We start from the raw sequence: 26350 nt of genomic DNA on the forward strand, positions 1-26350 counted from the left end.
ATAGTGTTGTTAACCTCTAGGCATCGGTACGGTATGGTTTGAATTTAAGACAGAAATTAGTTTTAACTTTAAAAACCACTGATTCATTTCTCTTTACCTACTCCTCTTCTTCATTTCTCTTCCTCTTCCTCCTACACCCCTTGGTCAGCACATGGTAAATTCTGTAGTATGGACACATGATATGTTTGAATAGGTCATGGACCCACACAAGTTTGGTACCCAAAATTGCATAAATTATTTTTGAAAATGTTCTAGTCTAATGCAAAATTGACACATTGATTTGCTCAAGGAATTCAATATAAATGTGATCTTTATGCTTGTAATAATTTTACTAATGAAAGTGTCAAAAATGCAATGGAAGCGAGGATTGAAATTTCGTACCATACTGAAATTTCAAGATATGCTCGGTATGGTATGATACCTACTGTATACCAAGCGGCAAGGTTTGAAATTTTGTACCGTACCGGCGTTTCGATATTCGCTCGGTATATATATATATATATATATATATATATATATATATATATATATATATATATATATATATATATATATATATATAAAAGAGGTAAATCGCTCGGTATACCTCTCTTCTCCCCACACGGGGCGATGTCATTGAGGCGACGTCGCAAAAAAAAAAAAAAAAATTGCGACGTCGCTTTTTTTTTTTGCGACGTCGCCTCTCTTCTTGGGCGACCTTGTAGAAAAAAAAAAATTGTGATGTCGCAGAAAAAAAGGAAACGTTTGCCACGTTGCAGAAAAAAAAGAAAAATTGCGATGCTGCCTTGGGTGACGTCGCCTTGAAAAAAAAAAATTTTCACTGAGGCGTCGCCTCTCTTCGCCTCACAATGCCGATACTCTTCTCCCCACGCACGGATGAGAAGTCGTCGCAGACAAGGAGAGCGGTGCTGATCTCAAGTTCTCTTTTTATTTTTCCTATTTCTTTCTTCCCCTTCTGCCTCTTCTTTCACCTTCTCCCTTGGTCACCGTTGACTCCCTCTTTTTTCTCCCTCGGTCATCATCGACGATAACAACCTCAATAGACGCTACCGCTCGGTAGCGGGCGGTCTGTGTACTGGTGTGCTGACGGACTGGTACATACCGCTCGGTACAAGCGGTATTATTCGGTATTGCAAACCTTGAATAGAAGAACTAGGATTACAAAATTTATAACAATAATGGCAAAAAGTTTAATCTGATAAAGAACATTATTCTCTCAAATATGTTCCACAAATTTTTCAAGTAGTTTAATTGTCTTTCTTCTATATTTTATAAAGGTGAACACATCAAATGACTTCACAAGCATTGTATATAATGAATAATTCATCCGAAAATTAGCTATACTTCTTGTCTCATATCGATTTATGTATATGATACTACAAAACAATAATGTTTTGCATCCTTATGACCTTCCATCAAGTCATTTGTGTTAGCTAGTTCCTTTCAAACTTATGGAACTTGGAGCTCATAACTTGGAGGATTCAAGTTTGGACCATACCTTTGGTGATAGCTTCGAAATTCACCCTTTTTTTTGTTCACACATGTGCTTCGTTCTGATGTCACTAAGTGCAGGATAATGTATAGGGCTTCCTACACCTAAATCCTTCTTTTTCAACTTTTCAAAAATTTATATAATTTTTGCTGCATGTCTGGTAGGACCATTAGAGTTCTTCAGCAGAATGCTGAAAAGAAAAAAATAATAATGATATCACAAGTATATCTTTTTTAGTTATTATCTTGTGGCTTAGCTGATGACAAAAAGGCCATGCAGTACTTCATTATGCAACCGCACTCTTTTTTTGAAATTGGTCTTTCTAATAGTTCCTTCTGTTACATGTTTATATGTTGTGTTGGGGAGTTATGTATCTTCAACCAAAAATACAACCACAAGAAAAAATAAGTTAATTTGCATCTTTTCTGAGATAGTATAGTTTCAGAAAAATTGAGCAACTCTTGTAGGTTCATATTTTAAATTTGTCATATAGCACACCTCATTTTTTTCAGTTATGAATATAAGTTGATAAATTAGTGACACTTTTACACATAGGGCATTTAAAGAAAGTGATGTTTGAGCTGTGTTATTAATCACAAGCAGTCAGAACTCTAGCATTTCCATGTAGAAGGCTTGACGATGGATGATGGATATATATACATAGATAATTTGCTTCTCATCTTTTCTTAGGAGAATCTATATTATCATTGTCACTCTTCAAACTCCAGACCTTCAGTTTATCTTGGTTTTTCTGTGCATAGTCAGTTGGTGATCAGAAGTTCAGAACTAACATTGCAGAAGGGATTTTGGGTGCATCTTAAACAATGTGTGCCAAATGATTATCAACAACTATATCACAGCTCTATTGTCTTAATGAGTTGAAAAACCAGAATTGAATGGAATAAAATTATTTTCCTAAATAGCTTTTGTGCTTTATTTCATGTGAATTATATTGTTGTTTGAAGCTTGTCAATATAGTGTATAATCATAGAATCCATTAATTTGCTCCTAACATATTTGTGGCAGTTTTAGATTCATTTTGTAAAGAATATGAGACATTTTGTTATTATTTTGCTTATAATTTGTAAGTCTAGTGATTTTTAATCATCATATAATAATATCCAATGCTTTTACAAATGTTATGTCAGATATATGATTTTGATCGAGATTACAAGGATATTGGTGTTGCTCGATTTACTACCAAGTCTTTTGTTGTGAGAAATTGCCTGCCCAATGCCAAGTCGGACATGCTATTATCAGCTTGGAATGCTCCTCCAGAATGGGGAAAGTAAGACCATCTGTTTCTCTTATGTTCTGTTAGTTAAAAGACAGTTTTTTGGCCATGGTAGTCGCTATATATAACTTGTACATACTACAGACTGTCTTGATTTATGATATTTTGTGCATAATCATCTCATGTCACTGATGTTGCGTTATCTATATGCCACTGGTTATATTTTTCTGGATAATTATTTCTTCATGATCAATCTGTAGCCACAATGAAACGAATATGTGGGAATCTTGAGATGCATGCACTAACTACCAGCTGAAATCTTATAGGATCTGTATTGTATACAAATCTCAGAATGTAATTTACCAAGACCTAATCACTATTGATTTGTACTTCCTCAGTTTCTATCAAAGAAAATCATAATGTCGATATCTGTAAGGCTAAAAATCAAATTTTGCTATGCAGATGGAAATGAATGACTTGTTGCTTCAGCGCAAGATAGATTCAATTCCAATGCGAAGAACTATATAAGTTTATATGTTTATTTGTTTTATGTGTATAAACAGAATCATTGTATATGTGTATATAGGTGAAAAATTCTATGTTAAATTTAATCCATATTTGTAGTGCCAAAGAAAAGTTACAGGAAGAAGAAGCTTCATGATTGAGAAATGATTTTCAACTAATCTTAGTGAAAAATAACATAAAGATAGAGGGAATACAGTTTGTACTGCAGTATTATTTCTTAACTTTCTAAAGTTGACCATTTTATTCATGTTTAGTGTTACACGTAAAGAATAAAGGATGATCTCATTTGTAGCAGATGTAACATGATATGTTGAATAAGAAAAGGTCACGTATTGCCCTAATCTTCCAAAAATAGGCATTTAGTGATTGGACTTAGATGAACCCAAAATTTAGTGCCATGAAAGGGAAACAAAAGTACCTCTATGAAATAATTTATCTATCAAAGAAATTAAAAAATATATTTCCTAGACCAAAATTGCCTTGTTGGAAGCATGCCTTGTGTCAACCTTGAGCTGCCAGTATGTGGAAGTGTCATGATGCAGTATGTGATATGCTTAAATAAGTTGATAATGTAAGAAGAACACCAAGAAATAAGAAATAAAGAAAATATCCATAGAACTATAGAACTTGACAAGATACAAACATATCAGTTATGTGCAATGCTCATGGTCCTATTGAGGTGGGTAGGTGTTTCTGTCAATGATGACTGCTAATCTAGGTTACCCTTTATATATTCAGCATGATAGTGAAGGGAACTCTAATGGTGCTTATTGTCATCAGACTGACATAAATGTCAAATTGTCTTTGAAGAAGAGCTTGTTCAGGAATTCTTTTTGCAATCAAATGGTCAACTGGTTTGCTAAGTTAGATCCAATCATCCAATAAGAAGGGTCCTAAAGGTCCTTTGTCACTCTAAGGTTGGCTATTCTCATGTCAAGACCAAGATGCTTCAAAACACAATGACCTGGAGACATTGTTTACCTGCACAGACTGATCTCTATTTTATCATATTTTCATTGTAATGTTTTTTTAGGGTTTATGTTTTCACAACATTTAGCTTAGTTATATGAGTATGTTCAGAGTGTCCCGAAATATTATATCTCAGTTTCTTGTGAATGGAATTACTTTTTTATTGTTTCTGATGGCATGAAACAAAAATTTAAATCTTGTTCCAACTCCAGTTTCAAAAACCAGTCGAATACCAGGTTTACACATGGTACCACCAGAACAAACAATAAAAAATATTGATCCAATTGGTCTCTATGGTCTAGTATTGGTTCTTGTCAGACTGGTACATACCTACGCTTCACCAGATTGGTAAGTACCAAACTGTATTGACTGGTACAATCAATTTCCTTGGTGCCGTACATATATCTAATCATGCTCGTCTTGGACAATTGTATGTTTATTCCAACACTTTTCCAGACACTAGAACAACCTAAAGGGCACCAGCACACAACATGATATATCTTCATTTTTTTATCTTTTTGCAATAGTTTCATATTCATATTTTCCTTATTTATTTTTCGATCTCCTCATCCCATTGAATACTTGATCTATTGAAAATCTTTTACAATTTGAAGTTTTACAGCCTTCAAAACTAATTGAGCTCATTCTTCTGCTATATATTACGAGAGTTGTCCTTTATATACTTGCCACATTCTTGTTGGTCTAAAATCTTAGATTCTATTGGTGTTTTCAGTCTTAAATTTTATTCCTATCCTATAGTTTTAAAAAGAAAGCGATAGAACAGGAGAGGAGGAAGAGGATGAAGATGAGGAGGTAGCGGTGGAGGAGGCATAAAGATCGGAGGAAGTACAGGATGAGGAGGTGGTAGCGGCAACGTGGTGGAGTGGAGGTGGCTACAATAATGTAGCTGGGAGAAGGATGAGGTGGAATAGGAGGGGAGGAGGAAGCACATATGTGAGGAAGAGAGGAACAGCTCATGTGATGCCTTTCAAACCTTGTTTCCAACCATATATAGCCAAGAAATCTTGGGGCATATTGTATCAAAACCAGATGAAACAAAGAGAGAGATATGAGGTGGTGGATGAGGTGGAGGAGGAAGAGACAGAGGAGGAAGAGAGGTTGTGGATGAGGATGAGGATGCATACAGGAAGGAGGTAATGACTCAGACAAGATGGAATAGGACAAAGAGACAGAGAGTTGCAGAAAGAACGAAAGAACAAAGAGAAAACTATGACAACTATCATAAGTTAAAGAAAAAAGGTTCTGATTAGGCTCACCACTTTGTATTTTTCTATACTAGTATGCTTCCTGAGAAGCTTGGTATGGTGACCTTGCTTGGTTGTATGGCCCATACCAATACTGGTATAACACCAGTATTGGTCCAATCCAACCCAGCATATACTAACACATGGTACATCAGTGTATGCTGTGGCACCAGTTTCGAGTGACCTGAGCCCGTCAGAATCCGAAAAATACCTAGTTTAGGGTTGTTTCTAACCTTTTTTATTTAGACAGTCAAATTATATAAATTCGAAGTGGTTTCAGTCTAAAAAACAATAAGTAATTATGCAAAAAGCATATTATATAAGGACCACATATTGTATATACATTCTAAATAATAAATGTATACATTAACAAGACGTAATTTCTAATAATAATAAATTTGATGTAGAATATGATCAAGGTATGCAATATCGTACCGTACCGGAGTTTCAACATTCGCTCGGTACGGTACGATATTGTATACCAAGCGGTATACTGTTCGGTATACCTCTTGGTATATATATATATATATATAATTCGACAACGTCGCCGAAGTGATGTTGCCTCGTATATATATATATATATATATATATATATATATATATATATATATATATATATATATATATATAAAAGATTATATATATTTATATATAAATATTATTATAAAAGGTGACGTCACGTCGCCTTGGCGATGCCACTGAAAAAGGCGATGCGACGTCGCCTTTTACATATATATATATATATATATATATATATATATATTTCGTTCCATCCGGTAACGGGTGGTTTGTGTATCGGTCAGCTGATGGACTGGTACGTACCGCCCATACTGGACGGTATTATTCGAAATTGCATACCTTGAATATGATAATACCAATTTTAGATCTTGCTCCTACCACCAAGATGGTTCAGGGTCCTCAATGTGACTCTACTTTAGATTAATGCAGTATTCGTGTAGGGTTCACGTGTGAAACTATTCTCATGGCCATGGTCTGCAGTACCGAACTGTACCGCTCGGTACGGGCGGTACGTACCGGTCCGACAGGTTGCCGGTACGCGGACCGCCTGTTATCGGTCCGAGTGCACTGTAGCACTGTAGCAGAGCTACAGTACTCGGCACACCTAAGTATACCGCTCGGTATACCGTACCGTACCGGTACCGAACCCAGGTCAAAACACCGGTATGGTACAGTATTGTGAACCTTGCTCATGACATCTAATAATTGTGTCTTTAAGGACATGCTTTTTTGCCATTTCTTCGATCATTTTGTGTTGACTTTGAAGCCTTCAACTTAGATTAACTTACCTTGTTAATGTACCAAAAAGTTTTGATTGATCTATGGCATGCAATCTACCTTAGAAAATTCTTAATTATATCTAACTAGTGCTACACTAATTTACAAGACACCAATTTTGTATCTCAAAATCTGTGGAAGTGTTTTTCTTTCACTTGTAAACTTTTTTGATTTGCCTTGTTTGTTACGAGGTTTTAAAAACTGTGTACTCTATATATACTAGCCACCAAGGTTCACCGTACCGTTCAATATACGTGGTATGTACCGGTCCGATAGGGGACTGATACAAGCGGTACATCAATATGTCTCCATATATCGTATGTCGGTATGCTCGGTACAGCTTGGTATAGCTCGATACACACCATACCGACAACTAGTCGGTACACTGGTACGGACTGGTAAGGGGAACCATGTTTGCCACAACCAGATAACAATACATTCAACAAGCAAGGAATGAAATTTCATGTACTAGACCCGGATCTGGTTAATGCTGATCTACCAGCACATGGTACACCGGCATGTACCATGATACTATTTTTATAAGGGAAGGGGGAGGGAGATGGAGGAAGGATAAAAAAGGGTGAAGGAAGAAGTATTTAAGAGAAATACTAGGGATGAGGTGAAGGCCATCGCCGAGTGGGGGGTAGAAGAGGATGAGGATGAGAAGGAGAATAAGAGGAGACAGAAATACTTGAGATGAGGCTCAGGGAGGAGGCAAAATGGAAGAGAAGGAGAAGAGGAGAAAGAGAAATACTAGAGATGTGGCGGAGGTTGTCGGTTGCTGGTGGGTGACAAGCAGTGAGCAACAACCATGTGACAACAAGAGGGAGAACGTGTAGTGACAATCGTGCAGCATTGCGAAGTGGGAGAAAGGGAAAAGCATCCAAATCAATCCTTTTAAAATAAAAAATCAAGCCCTAAATATTTGTCTCAGGCCCTTTTATAAGAGAAAACCCACACATACATCTGCAAAAAGAAAAATCGAACGGCCCAAAATAGAGCAATCTGCATCTTGATTCACACCCAGACTAGTAAATACCAAATGTTAACTGGCCGAAAGTGAAATCCACGGCCACAATCCTAAAAATTATAATGAGCAACTCAATTTTTTTATTTCATTAGAAATCTAAAAGTTCAAGGAAGACAAAGAACCATATAATAGTGTTTTGTTTAATTGATTAATTGGTTTTTCACTTTCATTACATGTTTTGTTGAGTGACCTGTCAGTTATGTCGGGCATCTTAATCCTGATCCTGCTGTCTTCCTCTTTCAGAATCAAGGATTCGGTAGATATTATTGTTTGGCAACAAGTCTAAGTCCAAGCAGATTTTACCATCATTTGCAGCTATTTCAGCTCTCTGGTATCACCAAAAAGCATACATAACCATCAACAATAAAGAAGAAAACAATAATTCTGCTTCTATTCTATGTCACATTTCACTGTAATTAGAAATTCTTATTATTGAAAAATCATAACTAATTTTTTTCTATCTAGTTCCAATAGTATTTTCTTGTGTACATTTTTTAGATACTCATTGGCATACATGATAATGAATATTGAAAAAGATAGCATATTGCTTTCTTCTGCAATTATGTGTCATGCTTCATTATAATAATTTCTAAACTAGCGAATTTGTGAGAACAGTAACTTAAACTTTAATGAATTATTATCTACTATGATTGCGTTCTGCTGTGTTAAATCGTTAAAAAAAATACAGAATCTTCATTTTCTAATGATATCTTTTTCACAAGTATGTACATAGAGATGTTAGTGTATTCTTAAGATAATAATATATGATATCTTTTGTTTCTTTGACACAATTATGACCATGATTCTTTCAACTTATTTTGGTCCCTTATATAAGTTGAATGTTATTTAATTATGGAAAACAAAGAAAACTTTCTTTTATCTATTCCACTGATATCCAAGTACCAAAATGTCAATGCAGAAATGTAATGCTTCGAGTGGATGCCAAGCAAGGTGCTCCAAAGGATGGAAATTCACCTCTTGAACTTTTCCAGGTTACACTTGTATAGTTTGTAGATGCTTAAGCATATTTGACCTTATTGCCAATAGAGGAATTATGTATGATGCAGAAGATGCACATCCCATTCCTGTATATCACTTTCATGCCCTTCTTGACTTGTTTAGGTTAATGCACCATTTCATCTCTTCCTTTCAGCCGAGCACTCACATACTTCATTACAAGCACGTCCATTGTTTTGGCCACCACCATTTATCTTTCCTCTCTTCATTCTCATCCACTACAATTGCTTCTCGCAATTTTGTCAGACATCACTACCATCATTTTCGTTCCATCCCTCACATTGTTTCCAAAAGTGGTCAAAATTAGGTCTATCTATAGTATTAACTAGCTCATATCAACATACATGTTTTGGCATTCAGGCCAAAACTTAAATTCTTGGTCTCAACTATTTGGTTTCAACTATAGAGCATCTTTAAAATTCTGTCTCAACTATTTGGTTTCAGCTATAGAGGATCTTTTCACATTTGAGCCCTACTGAGGGTAAAATTACACTTCAAAGTAGGATCAATATTTCTTTAACGTCATTCTATACCTTTCCTTGCACCACCATTCCTTTGAACATACTTTCACCACCTTCAACAAGTTCTCATTTTATCTTCAAGATAAAGTTTTCCCTAGGTGTTCTAGAATGTAAATGCTTTATGTTTTATAAGTTATATACCGGCAAACATTAATCCTAACATTTTCATTAGAGTGACACTGATATTTTTTATATCTGTTGTTTTGCAATTGCCCAAAATTCATCCCATCAAATATAGCTAGTTCTTTAATTGTTTTATTAATTTTTGTGTGACCATTGGCATTATATTATGAATCCATATGCTGGTTCTGTTCTTAAAGGATTAGCTGAGTAAATTAATTTTTCTTTTCTATTGTTTTGCGCCAATAGGTTCTTGACTAGAATTTTACAATTATGTTAATGAAATAGCATAAGAAGCTTGTAAGAAGTCCTAATAATATTTATTAGCATATTTTTATCAAAATTTTCAATATTTTTTTGTTACAGATCTTCTTTAAATATGCCATTTTGTCAAACAAATGTAGTCGTTGGTTAATCAGATATAAACAATTGAATTTGTAGAATTCATATAAATATGTTAAAAGGTTTTTCCATTTCTCATAACTAGTGTCATTTGCAACCACAGATTTTGCATTTACAAATGGAAAATAATTCTTTGGTTTGCCTGCATTGATAATTGCACTTTTCAATTATGTTTGGTTGACTGTCATTGGTATTCGTAGATGACAGGTGGATGTTAGAAAAGAATATCTTCATCTGCATAGGTATCCCTCTTCAGAGTTCAAACCATTTTGCAATTCAAGGTTGCTCATTTGTGATCTACAAGAATCTAGGCTTCAATTTTGAACATCTAGCCCTAGTCTATGATACATATTGAAAAATAATCATAAACCTTAACCTGATTGCATGAAACCATCTTAGAGTTTGGCTTGGATTTATATTGATTTGAAGAGAATTTTATCAAATTCTTGAGATTCAATCTTCTTCTAGTGCAAATCAACCACCCCAAATGATCTTCCAATAGTTTGTAAGGGAGTTGAGAGAAAATTAGATGATTTTTCAGAGAAATTTCAAAGAGAATGAGAGTGAGAGAGGCAGTGAGACTGTGAGGAGAAGAAAGGGACTTGTGGGGGCTGCTGATAGCCACCCAACAAGCCTTAATGACTAGTTCGTAGTCTCATCAAGGTTGGTATGCTTGCTGCTTGGCATAGACCCTTACCAGGTATATATACCAAGCAGGAAGCCCAGTACAAGGCCCATACAGGGTAGTACTCGTAGTACCAGACTTGAACATATTGGTAGACTATCGAATCAATAAATATTACCCGAATCAAACTGTATCTGGCGGTATTAAAACCCATGATCTAAGCATTGATAAAAGAAAAAACTTCAACTCCATTCTTCTGACATAAAACAAGTACACATGCTTTTAGTTTATAATATAACCTGTACCAGGTGGCTGACCAGAGTCTGGTACATGAAGTGCTTGATTTTGACTAAGGAATGTATCTGGTTGCAGTTGAAACCAGTTGAAATTCTAGAATTAGCCTAGTTTGGTCGAACTCTACTGGTTTCAACCAAAACTGGTTGAAATACATTTTAAAGTATAATGCCTTGATGCATTATAAAACCTTTCTCTGCTAATATCTTGCCTACTGTCTGCTCCTACAGTCATGCATCATTGTGGGTGCAATGAGTCTGATTTGGGCCTCAAACTTAAATTCAGTTATGGCACATGCCAACCAGTTGTTGTCTCAAAGATTAATCCATATATTTTCTTTCCACAATATTCAATGCTTTGAATGCATGAGTTGGGAAGAAAATGGAGAGGAGAAAACATACAAATTGTGGAAAGCAAAGGCCAGATGATTGCTAAAACCAAGCAGGTGAATAACTTATTAAAAGGACAATACTGGAATAATGGAAAACTGAGATACTAGTATAGCCTTTTAGCTGAAATTGATTGCTGGATAATATTGTTGAACACAGTGATTTCAATAGGCGCTCGGGCGAGGCGAGGCGAGGCCCGAGTGCCTCGCTTCAACGAGGCGCCGCCTAGGCGCTCGCCCGAGCCCAGACGCCGGGCGCTTCGGGCGAGCGCCCGGGTTAAACCAGGCGACCGAACCAGTGTTTTACGTCTAGTTCGGTTTTCGGTGCTTTAGTTGGTTCAATCGAACCAACGAAATCACCGATAGGCTCCCTCTCACGATTTCCCCAACTTCCCCAACCCTAACACTCGCGATTTTGTCGTCGATATTTCTTCTCCATTGTCGTTGCTCTCTGCTGCCGCTGCCGCTGCCATTGTCGCTACTCGCCGCTGCCACAATCGTCGCTCGTAGCTCCCGCTCCCACTCCCACTCCCGCTGCCGCTCGCAGCTCCCGCTCCCACTCCTACTCCCACTCCCGCTCCCGCTCCCGCTATCGCTCGCCGCTCCCGCTCCCACTACCGCTGTCGTTGCCTTAGCAGCCTCGGTCTTCTCACACTCTTCTCACTATACTGTTAACAGTATATTAATAGTCTACTGCTAACTGTATACTAATAATAGTATTTTTATTTTTTAGATTAATAATATATTATTTTGATTTTAATACTATTAATTTTTATTTATTTAAAATTATTGTTAGGTTTCAGAATAAATGACAAGTGTACAGAGCAACTCAATAGATTTGATGTAAAATTTTATTGTTTTGATTTTTGAGACTTTTTATTAATATGACATTGTGATTTTGTACTCGATTTTCTTAATTTAATAGTATATTTTTTATTTAAATAATTATATTAATTATATTATATATTTTTATATTTTATCGCCTTGCTTCGTTCGGGCGAGCGCCTAGCGCCTCGGGCGTTTTTGGACCTTGGCGCCTAGCGCTTTTTAAATCATTGGTTGAATAGCAGCAAACATTTCACTCCCTTATTTGATATCTTTCTTCCTCCTTAATTTAGTATCAGCCTTAATCAAGTGATACAATACCATCCCATCAATGATAAAAATGGAGCATAAGTAGGTATCCTATCCAAGTGGAGGATGTTGAAAGCCTTTCCTCTTCATTTTTGTAGGACTGAGCATTGTAGAAAAACTGTGTTTTGTAATGAGGTGATTGGGCTAAACTGATACCGGGAAGGGTAAAAAATGCAGAATGGATTTCGAAAGAACACCGATATAACAGTTGTTCAGATAGAAAATGTCACAAAAGGCAAGGAACGCACTTTTGAAGAAACTTCGATAAAACGATATATAGCTCACCACCAAGTTTAAAAATCAAAAGGGATACAGAAGATCACCACCCTAATGATAATAAACAAGGATACAGAACTGAAAGCGAAAGACTCATCACTCAAGGACGCATCCAAGAGATACAGAGTTCAAAAGAGCACTCCAAGAGAGCTTCTGCCAATATCCTCAGTTTTCTAAAAACTTTCTAAGCCCTAAATCCCAAAATAAATACTAGTGCATGAAACAACCCTTCATGCATAGGAAATTTCGAAATTAAGTACTTTACAGCTGCCAACCAACTCCATTAATGTATTCCTTAGCCATGAAGAAAAGCACCATGATACAGCTTTACAACTGCCAACCAACTCCACTAATGTATTCCTTTGTGCAGGGAATATGCTGATGAGCTGTCTTATCTGAGTAGGCTGAGTTGAAGATTATGTAGCAATATTGTTGGCTGAAAAAAATATCAAATTATCAGTATGGTCCATATGAGCAGATTGTAGCAAATTAGACACTCCCGTGTCAATCTCCCCTGGTTGAAAAAGACTTGTCCTCAAGTTCTTGTTTGTTTCGTCATCATGATTATAAAAAGGACTTAAATCAGACACATTAAATGTTGGGGATACTCCGTAATCATTAGGTAGCTCAATCTCATAAGCATTTTTGCCAATTCTCTTAAGCACCTTAAATGGACCATCAGCCTTAGGTTTTAGTTTTCCAAATTTTCCCGGCGGAAACCTCTCCTTCCTTAGATGAATCCATACCAAATCACCTGTATTAAACTCCACAAGTTTTCTGTGTTTGTTAGCAGCTTGCATGTACCTCTCATTTTGTTTCTCAATGGTTGCTTTCACACCCACATGTAGCTTCTTTATCTGCTTAGCTCTTTCATCAGCATCTCCACTAAATTGCTTTGTTGTAGAATGAGGGATTAAGTCCAAAGGACCAGCAGGATTAGCACCATAAACTACCTCAAAAGGACTCTTACCAATACTATGATGCATAGAACGATTGTAGGCAAACTCAATTTGTGGAAGAATGACATCCCATTGCTTAATATTCTTGCCAACATAGCTTCTAAGCAAATTTCCCAAGCTTCGATTTGTTACCTCAGTTTGCCCATCGGTTTGTGGATGATGCGAGCTGCTGAAATTCAAAGAAGTACCCAGCTTCCTCCAAAGAGTTCTCCAAAAATGACTAACAAATTTTGAATCTCGATCAGACACCATAGTTCTTGGAATACCATGCAATTTAACAATCTCCTTAAAATATAAATCAGCAATATGAGATGCATCATTTGATTTATTGCATGGAACAAAGTGAGACATTTTTGAAAATCTGTCAACAACAACCATGATAGAATCCTTGTTCCTTTGAGTTCTTGGCAGTCCCAAAACGAAATCAAGACTCACATCCTCCCATGGAGCATTTGGCACTGGTAATGGAGTGTACAAACCAGAATTTTGACTTCTTGTTTTTGCCAAATGACATACTCGACATTGCTTTACATGTCTTTCCACATCTCTGAACATCTTAGGCCAATAGAAATTTGATTGAACAAGAGCCAGAGTCTTATCCCTACCGAAATGTCCTCCCAAAACACCACCATGAGCTTCAGTTAGAATTACTTGTCTCAAAAAACAAGATGGAACACATAAAGCATTAGCTCGAAAAAGAAATCCATCAACGATAAAAAATTGTTGAAAGGAACCTGATTTACAATTCTGCCATATCGAGCCAAAATCCACATCATTTTCATATAGATCTTTGAATGTTTCAAATCCAACCACTTTGACTTCCATTGCTGATAATAAAGAATGCTTTCTGCTCAATGCGTCAGCAACTACATTTTGAACACCAGATTTGTGCTTGATTGTAAAGTTGTAAGATTGTAAAAACTCCACCCAAGCTGCATGCCTCTTGTTTAGCTTGTGCTGGTGATTAATGAACTTTAATGCCTCATGATCAGAATACAGAACAAATGGCTTGGTAAGAAGATATTGACTCCAATGAGACAAAGCTCGATAAATCGTATAAAACTCCTTATCATAAGTAGAGTATTTCTTTCTCGTATCATTCAGTTTTTCACTAAAAAATGCAATGGGCTTTCCGTCTTGACTCAAAACAGCACCAATTCCCACATTAGATGCATCACATTCAACTTCAAACACATTGTCAAAATTCGGTAGAACTAAGATAGGAGCTTCGGTAACCTTTCTTTTCAAAAGCTCAAAAGCATCGTTAGCCTCACTAGTCCATTTGAATTTATCACATTTCAAACATTCGGTGATTGGAGCGACAATAGAGCTAAAACCCTTGATAAATCTTCTGTAAAATGAAGTTAAGCCATGGAAACTCCTCACATCATGCAACGAAGCAGGTGTTGGCCAATTGAGAATAGCTTCAACCTTACTTTGATCCATCATGATTCCATCTTTTGAAACAACATACCCCATAAACACCACACTAGAAGTAAAGAAATCACATTTCTTTAGATTAGCATAAAGTTTTTGCTGCCTCAAAATAAGAAAGATCTCTTTCAGATGACTCATATGCTCCTCTTCACTCTTGTTGTATACCAATATATCATCAAAATAAACTACAACAAATATTCCAATGCATGACTTAAGTATGTGATTCATAAATCTCATGAAGGTGCTAGGAGCATTAGATAGCCCAAATGGCATAACCAACCATTCATATAAACCTTCTCTAGTTTTAAATGCTGTTTTCCACTCATCTCCGGGCCTCATTCTTATTTGGTGATAGCCACTCCTCAAATCAATTTTTGAGAAAATACAAGCACCGCACAATTGATCAAGTAAATCATCTAACCTTGGAATAGGAAAGCGATAGTCCACTGTGATTTTGTTGATGGTGCGACTGTCCACGCACATTCTCCAAGAACCATCCTTCTTAGGCACTAACAAGGCAGGAACCGCACAAGGACTCATGCTCTCCCGGATTAACCCTTTTTTAACCAATTCATCAACTTGCCTTTGAAGTTCTTCATGCTCCTTGGGACTCATTCTATATGCTGCCTTATTAGGTAGAATAGCCCCCGGAATAAGATCAATGTGATGCTGGATATCTCTCAAGGGTGGAAGGCCATGTGGAATCTCTTTTGGGATAACATCTTCTAACTCTTCCAACATTTGTTTCATGATTACGGGTGTCTCCTTGTGTTGTTCATTTTCTTCTACTACTAGTAAAGCCATAACATGACCACCCTTGTCTAATTCACCTTTGCATTCACCATACGACATAAAAGCGTTAACTTTCTTCTTTGGTGCAGTGATTTCAGATGGTTGTAATGGAGCTAAAATAATCTTCTTTTCATTCACCTTAAAAGAATAAGTATGTTTATAGCCGTCATACAACACCCTTCTATCATAATGCCAAGGTCTTCCCAACAGCAAATGACAAGCATCCATAGGAGCAACATCACACCATACTTCATCTTTATAATACTTGCCAATAGAAAATGAAACTAAACATCTTTTAGTTACATTGATGTCATTTCCTTTTTGCAGCCAACATAACTGGTATGGATGCGGATGAGGGATGGTGTCCAACTTTAGCTTCTGTACCATCTCCAAAGATACCACATTCTCAAAGCTGCCGCTGTCGATTATTACCAAGCATACTTTGCCAAGAGAAGTGCATTTAGTGTGAAACACATTTTTTCTCACCCAACTTTCATCGTCGGCCACATATGACACTTGTAAACTACGTTGCAGTACAATAGACAAACCATGATCAGCATAAGTAATCTCTTCCTCATCATCATCGTATTTTGGTTCGTCGTCAGCTTCATCTTCTCCTCCATCACTATGATCTTCAACCAAAGTTACAATCCTCCTATTTGGACAATCCGAAGCAATATGCCCAAAACCATGACATTTGAAGCATTTTTGGCCACTTGGGGTAGATGAATTAGGTATTTTTTTGTTGCCAGCAAACTCTTCACTCTTTTCTTGCACCTTCGATATCACCTTGCTTTGGACAGTAGGCTTGGAACTTCCTCCTTTTGTGCAGCCTTCTTTTGAGCCATACCGAAAACTCTTTTCAAACTTCTGTTGCTTTTCAACTTTTAATGCCAGCTTGCTCACATCATTCAAAGACCAATATGGCTGTAGCTGAACAACTTTAGCAATCTCATACTTCAAACCTCCCAAGTATCTTGCAATTGTTTGTTCTTCCGGTTCCACAAGTTCTCCTTTTAACATCAAATTATCAAATTCTGCAGTATACTCCTCCACACTAAGATCTTTTTGCTTGAAATCATGTATTTTGAGAAAGATCTCGTCTATAATTATGAGGTAAATATTTTCTCTTTAGCTCCCTTTTCATTTTCTCCCATGTAACGATCTTACTCTTCCCCTCACGTTCTCTTTGTTTCTTCAGATTTTCCCACCAAAAAGATGCATTCCGCCTGAGTTTGAGTGCCACAAGTTTGACCTTCTTTTGTTCTGGTGGTTCATGAAAATCGAAAATTCTTTCTACTGTATTAAGCCAATCGATAAAGTCATCAACATTTATTTTACCTTCAAATTCTGGAATATCAAATCTGGGGTTATATTTATTCTGCCACTCGTCTTGGACTTCAATTCTTCTCCGACATCTTCTCGACTCCCTTGGAAGAGGTGTATCATCATCAGAAGTAAACTCTCGAGCTTCATTTTCATGTTGGTTATGTCTACTTTGAAGTTCGTCGATTATCTCATTTTTTTCTTGTAGGCTACGCAGCAATTTTCGTAGCTGCAGCCTCAACGACTCAGCGTCATCTTCGTGATCGCTACCTTCACCAATTACATCTTTTCCATTCCGCCTTGCCATGATCTCTAGCCTTTAGCTCTGATACCAAACTGATACCGGGAAGGGTAAAAAATGCAGAATGGATTTCGAAAGAACACCGATATAACAGTTGTTCAGATAGAAAATGTCACAAAAGGCAAGGAACGCACTTTTGAAGAAACTTCGATAAAACGATATATAGCTCACCACCAAGTTTAAAAATCAAAAGGGATACAGAAGATCACCACCCTAATGATAATAAACAAGGATACAGAACTGAAAGCGAAAGACTCACCACTTAAGGACGCATCCAAGAGATATAGAGTTCAAAAGAGCACTCCAAGAGAGCTTCTGCCAATATCCTCAGTTTTCTAAAAACTTTCTAAGCCCTAAATCCCAAAATAAATACTAGTGCATGAAACAACCCTTCATGCATAGGAAATTTCGAAATTAAGTACTTTACAGTTGCCAACCAACTCCATTAATGTATTCCTTAGCCATGAAGAAAAGCACCATGATACAGCTTTACAACTGTCAACCAACTCCACTAATGTATTCCTTTGTGCAGGGAATATGCTGATGAGCTGTCTTATCTGAATAGGCTGAGTTGAAGATTATGTAGCAATATTGTTGGCTGAAAAAAATATCAAATTATCAGTATGGTCCATATGAGCAGATTGTAGCAAATTAGACACTCCCGTGTCATAAACTGTTCCTATGGACCTAAATCTTAACCAAAGTCAATATATGGTTACATAGCTTGAGCTTGCAGCTGCTGCTATGACCCAAACTCACAGTGGTGCCATATCTGCATGTGCTTGCTAAGTCCCATCCTATGAACTCAAATGCCATATTCTACTACAACAACCAATGATAATAACCTTCAAGAATTAAAAAAATCCATTGCAGATAACCTTCACTTTAGATCAGCATTTTGGTGAGTGCTTTGGATCCTACTCGAACAGAGGAAGCATCATGGTTCATAAGATGCGAAGCAAAGAGTCATTCCTTTTTTGGTAACATATATATATTTTTTTGTGAATGTGAAACAGTTAATGCGTATATATATACCATACTTAAGATTATCAAGTTATAGTTACTAAGACCATAACCAAAATAGTCATAAAATATAGTTACACTGTGAATCTTCTATATGCATGTAAAGAATTGCACATGACTTATAAAATTAAGTTGATACTTGCTACTCATATCCATTCAGTTGAACTGACTATGAACTGATCATCCCTTCACTTTGTACCAACGAATGCAATTTCATACTCTACTGATTCCTGGCCAAACTGGTACACTAGTATACCAACACATGATACACCGGTATGTACTAAAGATGACAGAAAAAGAGGGTGTGGGGAAAGAGGAGGAAGAGGAAGAAGAGGAGGTGGAGGAAGAGGAAGGAAGAAGAGAAGATGGTTGAGGAAGAGGAGGAAGGAGGAAGAGCGAGGAGCAAGGGAGAAGAGGAGGCAATGGAGGAGGTGCTGGAGGAAGAATAGGACTAGGCAATGGAGGAGAAAGATGAGGAGGAAGAGGAGGCTGTGGAGGAGAAAGAGGAAGGAAGAAGAGGAAACAGTGAGGTACAGGAAGAGGAGGAGAGGAGAAAGCATACCCAAGGTCGGCGGCACACGATGGGTGCCGAATCAGTGGGCAGCAGCACGCCCGCATGTACAGTGAAAAGGGCTCGCGCACTCTGCGTGTACAAAGAAGAGGACTCGCGATCTCTAGATGGTTTTGACATTTTCTTTTTTAATTACGCAGACCAGACTGGACTGCCCAAAATGGGGCTGCTCCATGACTCGGTTTAGGTTCGGATGGGTAAATTGTATTCCATGCTGAGCCCGAACCAGATGAACTTGAATTCCATGCTTTGTACTCCACTTCTTAGAATGACTTCTGTGTTGATTGCTTCTTGCGTGAATTTTGTCCGTAAACTTCTTTTGTTATATAAGCTTTAAGCATCATGTTTATACTTGCATGTACATCTTTTGCTTTGTAGTGTTCAAGTTACTTGTATGATTGCTTTCTGCTTGCTCTATGTGAGAATATAACTCATTTTAATGCTGTGGTTTCACATTTTTAACAGTTTAATCTCTAGAAAAAAGAGTTAATTATTGTCTTTTCTTGGATTTATATAATATTTAACACTATATACTGTTCTATTAACAAATAATCATTGTAGGTGGAGATCTATCCATTGAAGATTTATTTAACTGAAACTATGTACAGAATGATGTGGGATTACTTTTTCCCAGAAGAAGAACAAGATTCACAAAGACGGCAGGTTAGTCATAGTTTGTAAATTTTTCATTATTATATGTCCATGATATTCTCATAAACTACTTTGAGTTTGCTGTGTTTCTATTAAAAAAATAAAGGAAGTCTGGAAAGTTTCCACGACTGCTGGTTCAAGACGTCCAAGGAAAAACTTTGGTGGCCTTGAAGGAGCTTCAACTAGCCAATCTACAAGAGAATATGAGGCTTCAGGTAGACTGAGTGCAACTGCAGCTATGTCGGCGAATGTTGGGTCTACTCACACTGCTGTTCATGCTGATTCTTCTCAGGTAATTTATGCTCAACTTTTTAACAAGAAATTATTATTTTAAAAAATGCTCATAGTTCAACTTCTTCATTATTAATGATGTCTTTTGAACTTTGTGTTATATGTGTAACCAATTATCAATTTTGGTTAATCGAAGTGTTGGAAGTTTCACAACATGCATCATTATGAAATAACACAGTTGGATTATTATTATATTCCTTAAATGGAGATTTGTTTGCAGGTCTCTAAGTTGCAGAGCTTAAAGGCAAATATGGTATGTGGTTCAAATCCAGAACTTAGGCGAACATCTTCATTTGATAGAACATGGGAAGAAAATGTGGCAGAGTCTGTAGCCAATGAGCTTGTTTTGCAAGTTCAATCTTTGACTGTCTCCTCAAAAAGTGGGCCTCTTAACTCAATGTCAGAAAATCAGCACACAGCTAATGAAACATCCAGAAATAAACCAAAAGACTCAAAGTCTGTTAAATCAGGTCGTTTGTCTCATGAGGAAAAGCGAGTAGGGAAAACTCAAGATGAAAAAAGAGCTAGAGCCCGAAAAATGATGGAATTTCATAATATCAAGATAAGCCAGGTTGGTTGTTTCTGACATCTAAATCAATATTGACAATTCAGTATGCTGTTGCTAATGTCGATTACTTAATTCTCATTTCTGATTTACTCCATTACAGGTTGAGTTACTCGTTACTTATGAGGGATCAAGATTTGCTGTTAATGATTTGAGGCTGCTGATGGACACTTTTCACCGTGTTGATTTTACTGGCACCTGGAGGAGGCTATTTTCGCGAGTTAAGAAACATATTATCTGGGGAGTCCTGAAGTCAGTAACTGGCATGCAGGCAAGTATGGTAAACTAGAATAAGTGGTAAACATCATATGATACCTTTAGATGCATTTAGCGGCAATGCATAATGAAAAGATTTAGCTAATTGTAATTCTTCTAGTTAATTACATGTATCACATGTATAACTAATTTGGATTTTTTTTAATATTTAGATTCAAATAATCTGTGCTTGATATGTTAATCAGACCATTCAACTTTGTCACAACATTTTCTCATATAGGGTAAGAAATTCAAGGATAAGGCCCAAAGCCACCGAGAGGTACATGAGAATTCTGTTCCTGAGATTGATCTTAACTTCAGTGATAGTGATGGAGGTCAGCCTGGAAAATCTGATCAGTTCCCTATATCTTGGCTTAAGCGGCCAAGTGATGGGGCTGGTGATGGTTTTGTCACTTCCATCAGAGGGCTTTTCAATTCTCAGCGGCGCAAAGCTAAAGCATTCGTGCTGAGAACTATGAGAGGTGATGCAGAAAATGACTATCATGGTGAGTGGAGCGAGAGTGATGTTGAGTTCTCTCCATTTGCCAGACAATTGACCATAACAAAAGCTAAGAAGCTTATAAGGCGGCACACTAAGAAGTTCCGGTCAAGAGGACAAAAGAATTCAGGTAGTTCTATGTTTCAATACATTCATTTTGTTTATTATAGAAATGACCTTTTCAAGTTAAACATGGTTCCTGAAAAAGGCCTTCACCTCCACATTTCATACTTTGTCGTAGTCTAGATTTTAGATTTTGTTGGAGGGCTAGAATTATCACTTCCGATGGCTCATCCCAAGACCCTCTCTTTTTCTCTCCCCCGGTACCATTTTCCATCTGTGATGCAACAATGTGTTCATGACATCAACCTTGGGATTAGGTATTCTCGAATGTAACCTAGGTTCACATTTATAATTCACTGCTGGCCAAATTTAAATGGTTGTGGATCCAACAGATTTCTCAACAAAATGGTTGAAACAAATACCTTGACTGTTAAATGTTTTCCTTTTTTTTTTTTCATTTGTCACACACACAACAACCTAAGTAATGGGCTGCAAGCATTTTCCACTAGTGCCTTTTACCAACCTCATGCATTTTTTCTTCCATTCTTGGTTTTCATTGGTATTTAGCACATAGCAACTACCCTATCCTTTTGGTCCCCATTATTTGCTAGCATTAGTGAAGAGTTCTATTAGCATTTTTCTCTGTTCTTTATTTTCTAGGATATCAAGCACAGAATGGCCTCTCTCTTTGATGTCTCACTAACTTGTTTTTTGATTCTTTATCTTCTTAAGGGTTGACACTGCAACGTGATTCAGTCCCATCGACTCCAAGAGAAACCACACCTTTTCAAAGTGATTCCTCTGGTGCATCTTCTTACGAGGACTTCCATGGGTAGAGCAACCACACCCTCTACTGGTTTGTCTTTCACTTAAGATTGTAAAGCAATTGGCCAGAAGCATGGTTGAACAGATCAAAAGTGGCAGAACTTGAACTCGCTGTGTTATTTAAAGTTCAAATCAAACTGTGGCCTACGACCCTGACAATAATTAATTGCATGGCCTTGTGGGAAGCTACAGAATGTTCTTCATTCGGCAAAGGTTGGAAGTCTGCTTCCATGCTAATTTCTTTGAGATGATGCAGAAAGCTTCATATTGTACATACTAGTGAGTTTTATTATTTTGTTTCTGTTATGTACCTATGTATTCTTATGCCTCTTCTGTATAGAAGTAGACAGTGTTTAGAAACTACATGATTTTGTAGACATAACTGTTACCATTCAATCAGCATAATCTTCTACATTATAGGTGGTGGGATGAGTAGTTAATTTTCAGAACAATTCTAAACCATAGTGTTTTGCCACTAGCGTAAGTTTTGAATGGGAAAATCATAAGTTCGAGGATCTGTGTTCTCTGTTTCTTCATATTGTCCAAATGATTGCATGTCCAGACTTATGATCCTAGTTTTTTTTTTTTTTAATTTAGCTATCATAAGGTGGGAAGTATGTTTGTTTTTGAACTACTTGGAATCGTATTGTTGGTTAAGGTAATTTACTCAATAGCCATAAATATTCAAAAACTCTAAAAGCTGCACGTGAACGTCATCCATGATTTGTTTCTTTTATGAGCCAAAATATAAATTTAATTTGCTCGGGTGGCTATAGGCTAACAGATGTTCTAATTTTTATGATCGTTTTCTATAATTTTGTAGGTAATCATGGAGATTGTTGGTAAAACCGTTAATAGTATGACCGTGGTCATACATCAGATTGTTGGTAAGACCTTTGGAGTATATCTTGCTTGGTGAAGCGTTTGCATAGTAGTCATAGTGGTCATACATCAGATTGATGGTTCAAATAGCCAAACCATAAATTAATTAATTAATTAATTATATATATATTATTTTTAATATTTTAACATAGAAATTTCTCTCCATTTTTATTAATTTAACTTCTTGTTTTCTTTTTTCTTCTTCCCATCCTTTCTCCCCTCTCTATATCTCCTCTACTGTTGCCATGCTCGTAGGTCTTCTCCATTATTACGTGGATATCATTCCAACTGAGCACATCAAATCACTTAGAATACCTGTGTCAAATCTTGCAGTGTTCGTCTATCAATTTCTACTGACGACGACTGATTCCAATCAACAACGCAAGTTATACTCCAAAGGGAAGTAATAGTATATTTCTTTTTTCTTTTTCTTAAGTTGATTTGCATTCCTTTAAAGTCATATACATCGTTTCGATATAAAGAAATATTTTTCTAAAGGTCTAAATTCACGATCATCGACATTGCCTTACATTTATGCTCCTAATAAAAAAAACACTGCTAAAAATCATTTCTGCGGTACAGGCTTCAAACGGATAAACACCATTGACTTTGTTTTCTCGAGAGAACACGGTTAATTGGGACCTGTACAATACACTTGTATCACATTGTATTTCAATATATACATTGAATTTTTATTGATAGTAGGTATGTATTTATATAGAGATCATAAAATATAAAATATTCATCTAAATCTTTTCATAATGTAGGAGATGGAACATGATCTTTATCATTGATAGAATCGTGATAGTATGTTATCATAATTTTTATGATTTAGAATTATGACAACATATTATCAAATTATTGAGAAAATAATGATAATCTTATCATGATTGATTTTTCTTAATATCTTTTCTAATATGCCCCATAAGATTGTGCTTTCATTGGAGACAGATCTTGGACGACCGAATAGTGAGATAAAGGCTTGGTAAGAGCATTAGTAAGTTGATCAGAAGATGAGATATGAGAGATACGTAGCTCACCATTTTAAACTTTATCACGAGCAAAATAAAAATCAATAACTATGTGCTTTGAGAGTGAAATATAAGATTTGTACATAGATATGTTGTTCCAATATTATCATAATATATCGATGGAGGATCAAAACTTGTGATAAATAATTAATATAGTAGTGATTGAATCTAATAAAGTTCAGTAGTTATAGAAGCAACCACTCAATATTTAGCCTTCGTCAAGATCTTACAATAGTATTATTTCTTGAAACTTCAAGAGATTGAATTGTGGCAAAAAAAATATGATTTAAGAATGTCCTAACAACCTTATTACTTACCCAAGCAATATCTGAAAATGCATAAAGTAACAAAGGAGAGTCCTCTTAGAAAAATAAGCCATGATCAATAGTAGCTTTCTATTACCGAAGATGTTTAATGGTTGTCCAATGGTTGGAAGTACGCTTGTGTATAAATTAAGATAATTTATTTACTGCATATGTAATGTCTGAATGAGTAAATGTTAAATATTGTAAATTTCTAATAACTTGATGATACTTAGTGGTATTCTTGAGATTAGTACTATTAGATAGGATAAGATAAACAACACTTGTAGAGATTGGCATAATAATAGTATTAGCTTCAAGCATTTTCATGTGATCAAGGAGGTAACGAATATACTTCTATTGAGAAAGAAATAGACCATTTGTAGTGTGGATGATTTGAACACAAAGAAAATAGCTAAGGAACCTAAGATCTTTCATAGAATACTTATTTCAAATCTACTGAATAAACTAATTAATTATTACTAGTTTATTATCAGTAATAATTAAGACATCCACATAAACTAATAAAAATATGATTATATCTTAATAAAAATAAATGAATAATGAATTATCATATTGAGAATTATGAAATCTAATTGAGACAAGATGTATTCAATGTTCATAATACTAAGCACAATGGGCCTGCTTAAGACCATAAAGAGCCTTGAGCAACTTATAGATATGTTGAGGAAGACTATAAAGAATAGAGTTTGGAGGTTTCCTCATAAATATATCCTTAGAAACATAACTATGAAAAAAAAATATTATTCATGTCTAACTATCAATATCTCTAATTATCAGACAAAGTAAAATATAAAATAATATTAATTATTGTTGGCTTCACAATTGAGCTAAATGTGTCAAGATATTGTTTGATATAAAAAAATTATTTGTACCCTTCAAAGTTTTGACTTGGATAGGATAGGACTAAGTCTCATATACCATTTTGTAATAAAGCATTATATTCTTCAAGCATTATTGCTCGTCATTCAAGAATTTTTAAGGCTTGGTTAATAGTGAAAGAATCAAAAATAAAATTTTGAGATTGTTTTATAAAAATAAAAAATATTTATTTAGTTTAAAGACTTAATTTTTTGATATAATAATAATAAGATGAATTGTTGTAAGGTTAATGACATCTCTAAGATATATTGACGAGAAAAATTTAAAGTGATACTGAAATGAAACCTTGCCCTAAATTCTCTTAATGCATGATAATTTCATAAGGCAGCCGGATAGATGAGGTAACCTATTATTCATTATGCACAATTGAGGAATGACCTAATGAGGTCTAAGTGGATAAAGTGTTTGGATTGGTGGGTGAGGTTGATGTTTAAACTTGAACGGGAATGATAATATAAAGTGGCTCATAAATTTCAGGAACCTAATCAATAAAGTTATTGAAAGTTAATCTAGATAAAAGAGAGTCAAGTGATTTATAGGAAAAACATAGATTCCACAAAATGAAAATTCTTTTGGTTGATGCATCAAAAATACTTTCATTAGTGGAATATCCAAGAAAATCACATAGCTTTGATCGGGCTTCCAATTTATTATGGGTGTAAGGTTTTAACCATGGATAACATAAGACATCCAAAAACATGTAATTTGCTATAATTAGGACTAGATCCAAATAGTTTTTCAAATGATAAACCCATATTAAAATTGAAGTGGGCATGCAATTAATAAGATAAGTTGATGTGACAAATACATAAGATTAAAATTAAAGAGGTAAGGAAGCTAGAATAAGGTGTGAGACCAGTTTGGACGATGTGCTAATGATGATGTTTTGTGCTCCCATTATGTTCATGAGTATGTGGAAGGGTGAGAAAATAAGAAATTTTATTAGTTTCAAAAATGTTAGGAAGCTTTTTAAATTTACCACCATTATCATAGTAAAATAAAATAACGGATCGTTGAAAGATCTTTTCAATAATAAGTTTAAACTTGGAAAAAACGATGAATATTTTATATTTTTACTTTATAGGA

General features: G+C 35.8%; 1 protein-coding gene across 4 annotated transcripts in view; it reads left to right on the top strand.

Annotated features, from left to right (window-relative positions):
* The window catches only part of LOC103988790 (protein SABRE), an 85595-nt gene extending 63032 nt beyond the window's left edge, over positions 1–22563 (top strand). For 2 of the 4 annotated variants that reach the window (XM_009407424.3, XM_009407425.3), the window contains 8 exons: positions 2641–2780; positions 8731–8803; positions 19559–19660; positions 19755–19940; positions 20160–20510; positions 20608–20775; positions 21001–21388; positions 22054–22563. In XM_009407424.3, the coding sequence (XP_009405699.2) occupies positions 2641–2780; positions 8731–8803; positions 19559–19660; positions 19755–19940; positions 20160–20510; positions 20608–20775; positions 21001–21388; positions 22054–22157 (1512 nt within the window). In that variant the 3' untranslated portion in view covers positions 22158–22563. The remainder of the gene's footprint in view (positions 1–2640; positions 2781–8730; positions 8804–19558; positions 19661–19754; positions 19941–20159; positions 20511–20607; positions 20776–21000; positions 21389–22053) is intronic. The other 2 variants (XM_065156493.1, XM_065156492.1) reach the window with 2 other exon arrangements.
* The last annotated feature ends 3787 nt before the right edge of the window (positions 22564–26350 follow it).

This window comes from Musa acuminata, chromosome BXJ3-6 (assembly GCF_036884655.1).
Source record: "Musa acuminata AAA Group cultivar baxijiao chromosome BXJ3-6, Cavendish_Baxijiao_AAA, whole genome shotgun sequence".
Taxonomy (NCBI): domain Eukaryota; kingdom Viridiplantae; phylum Streptophyta; class Magnoliopsida; order Zingiberales; family Musaceae; genus Musa; species Musa acuminata.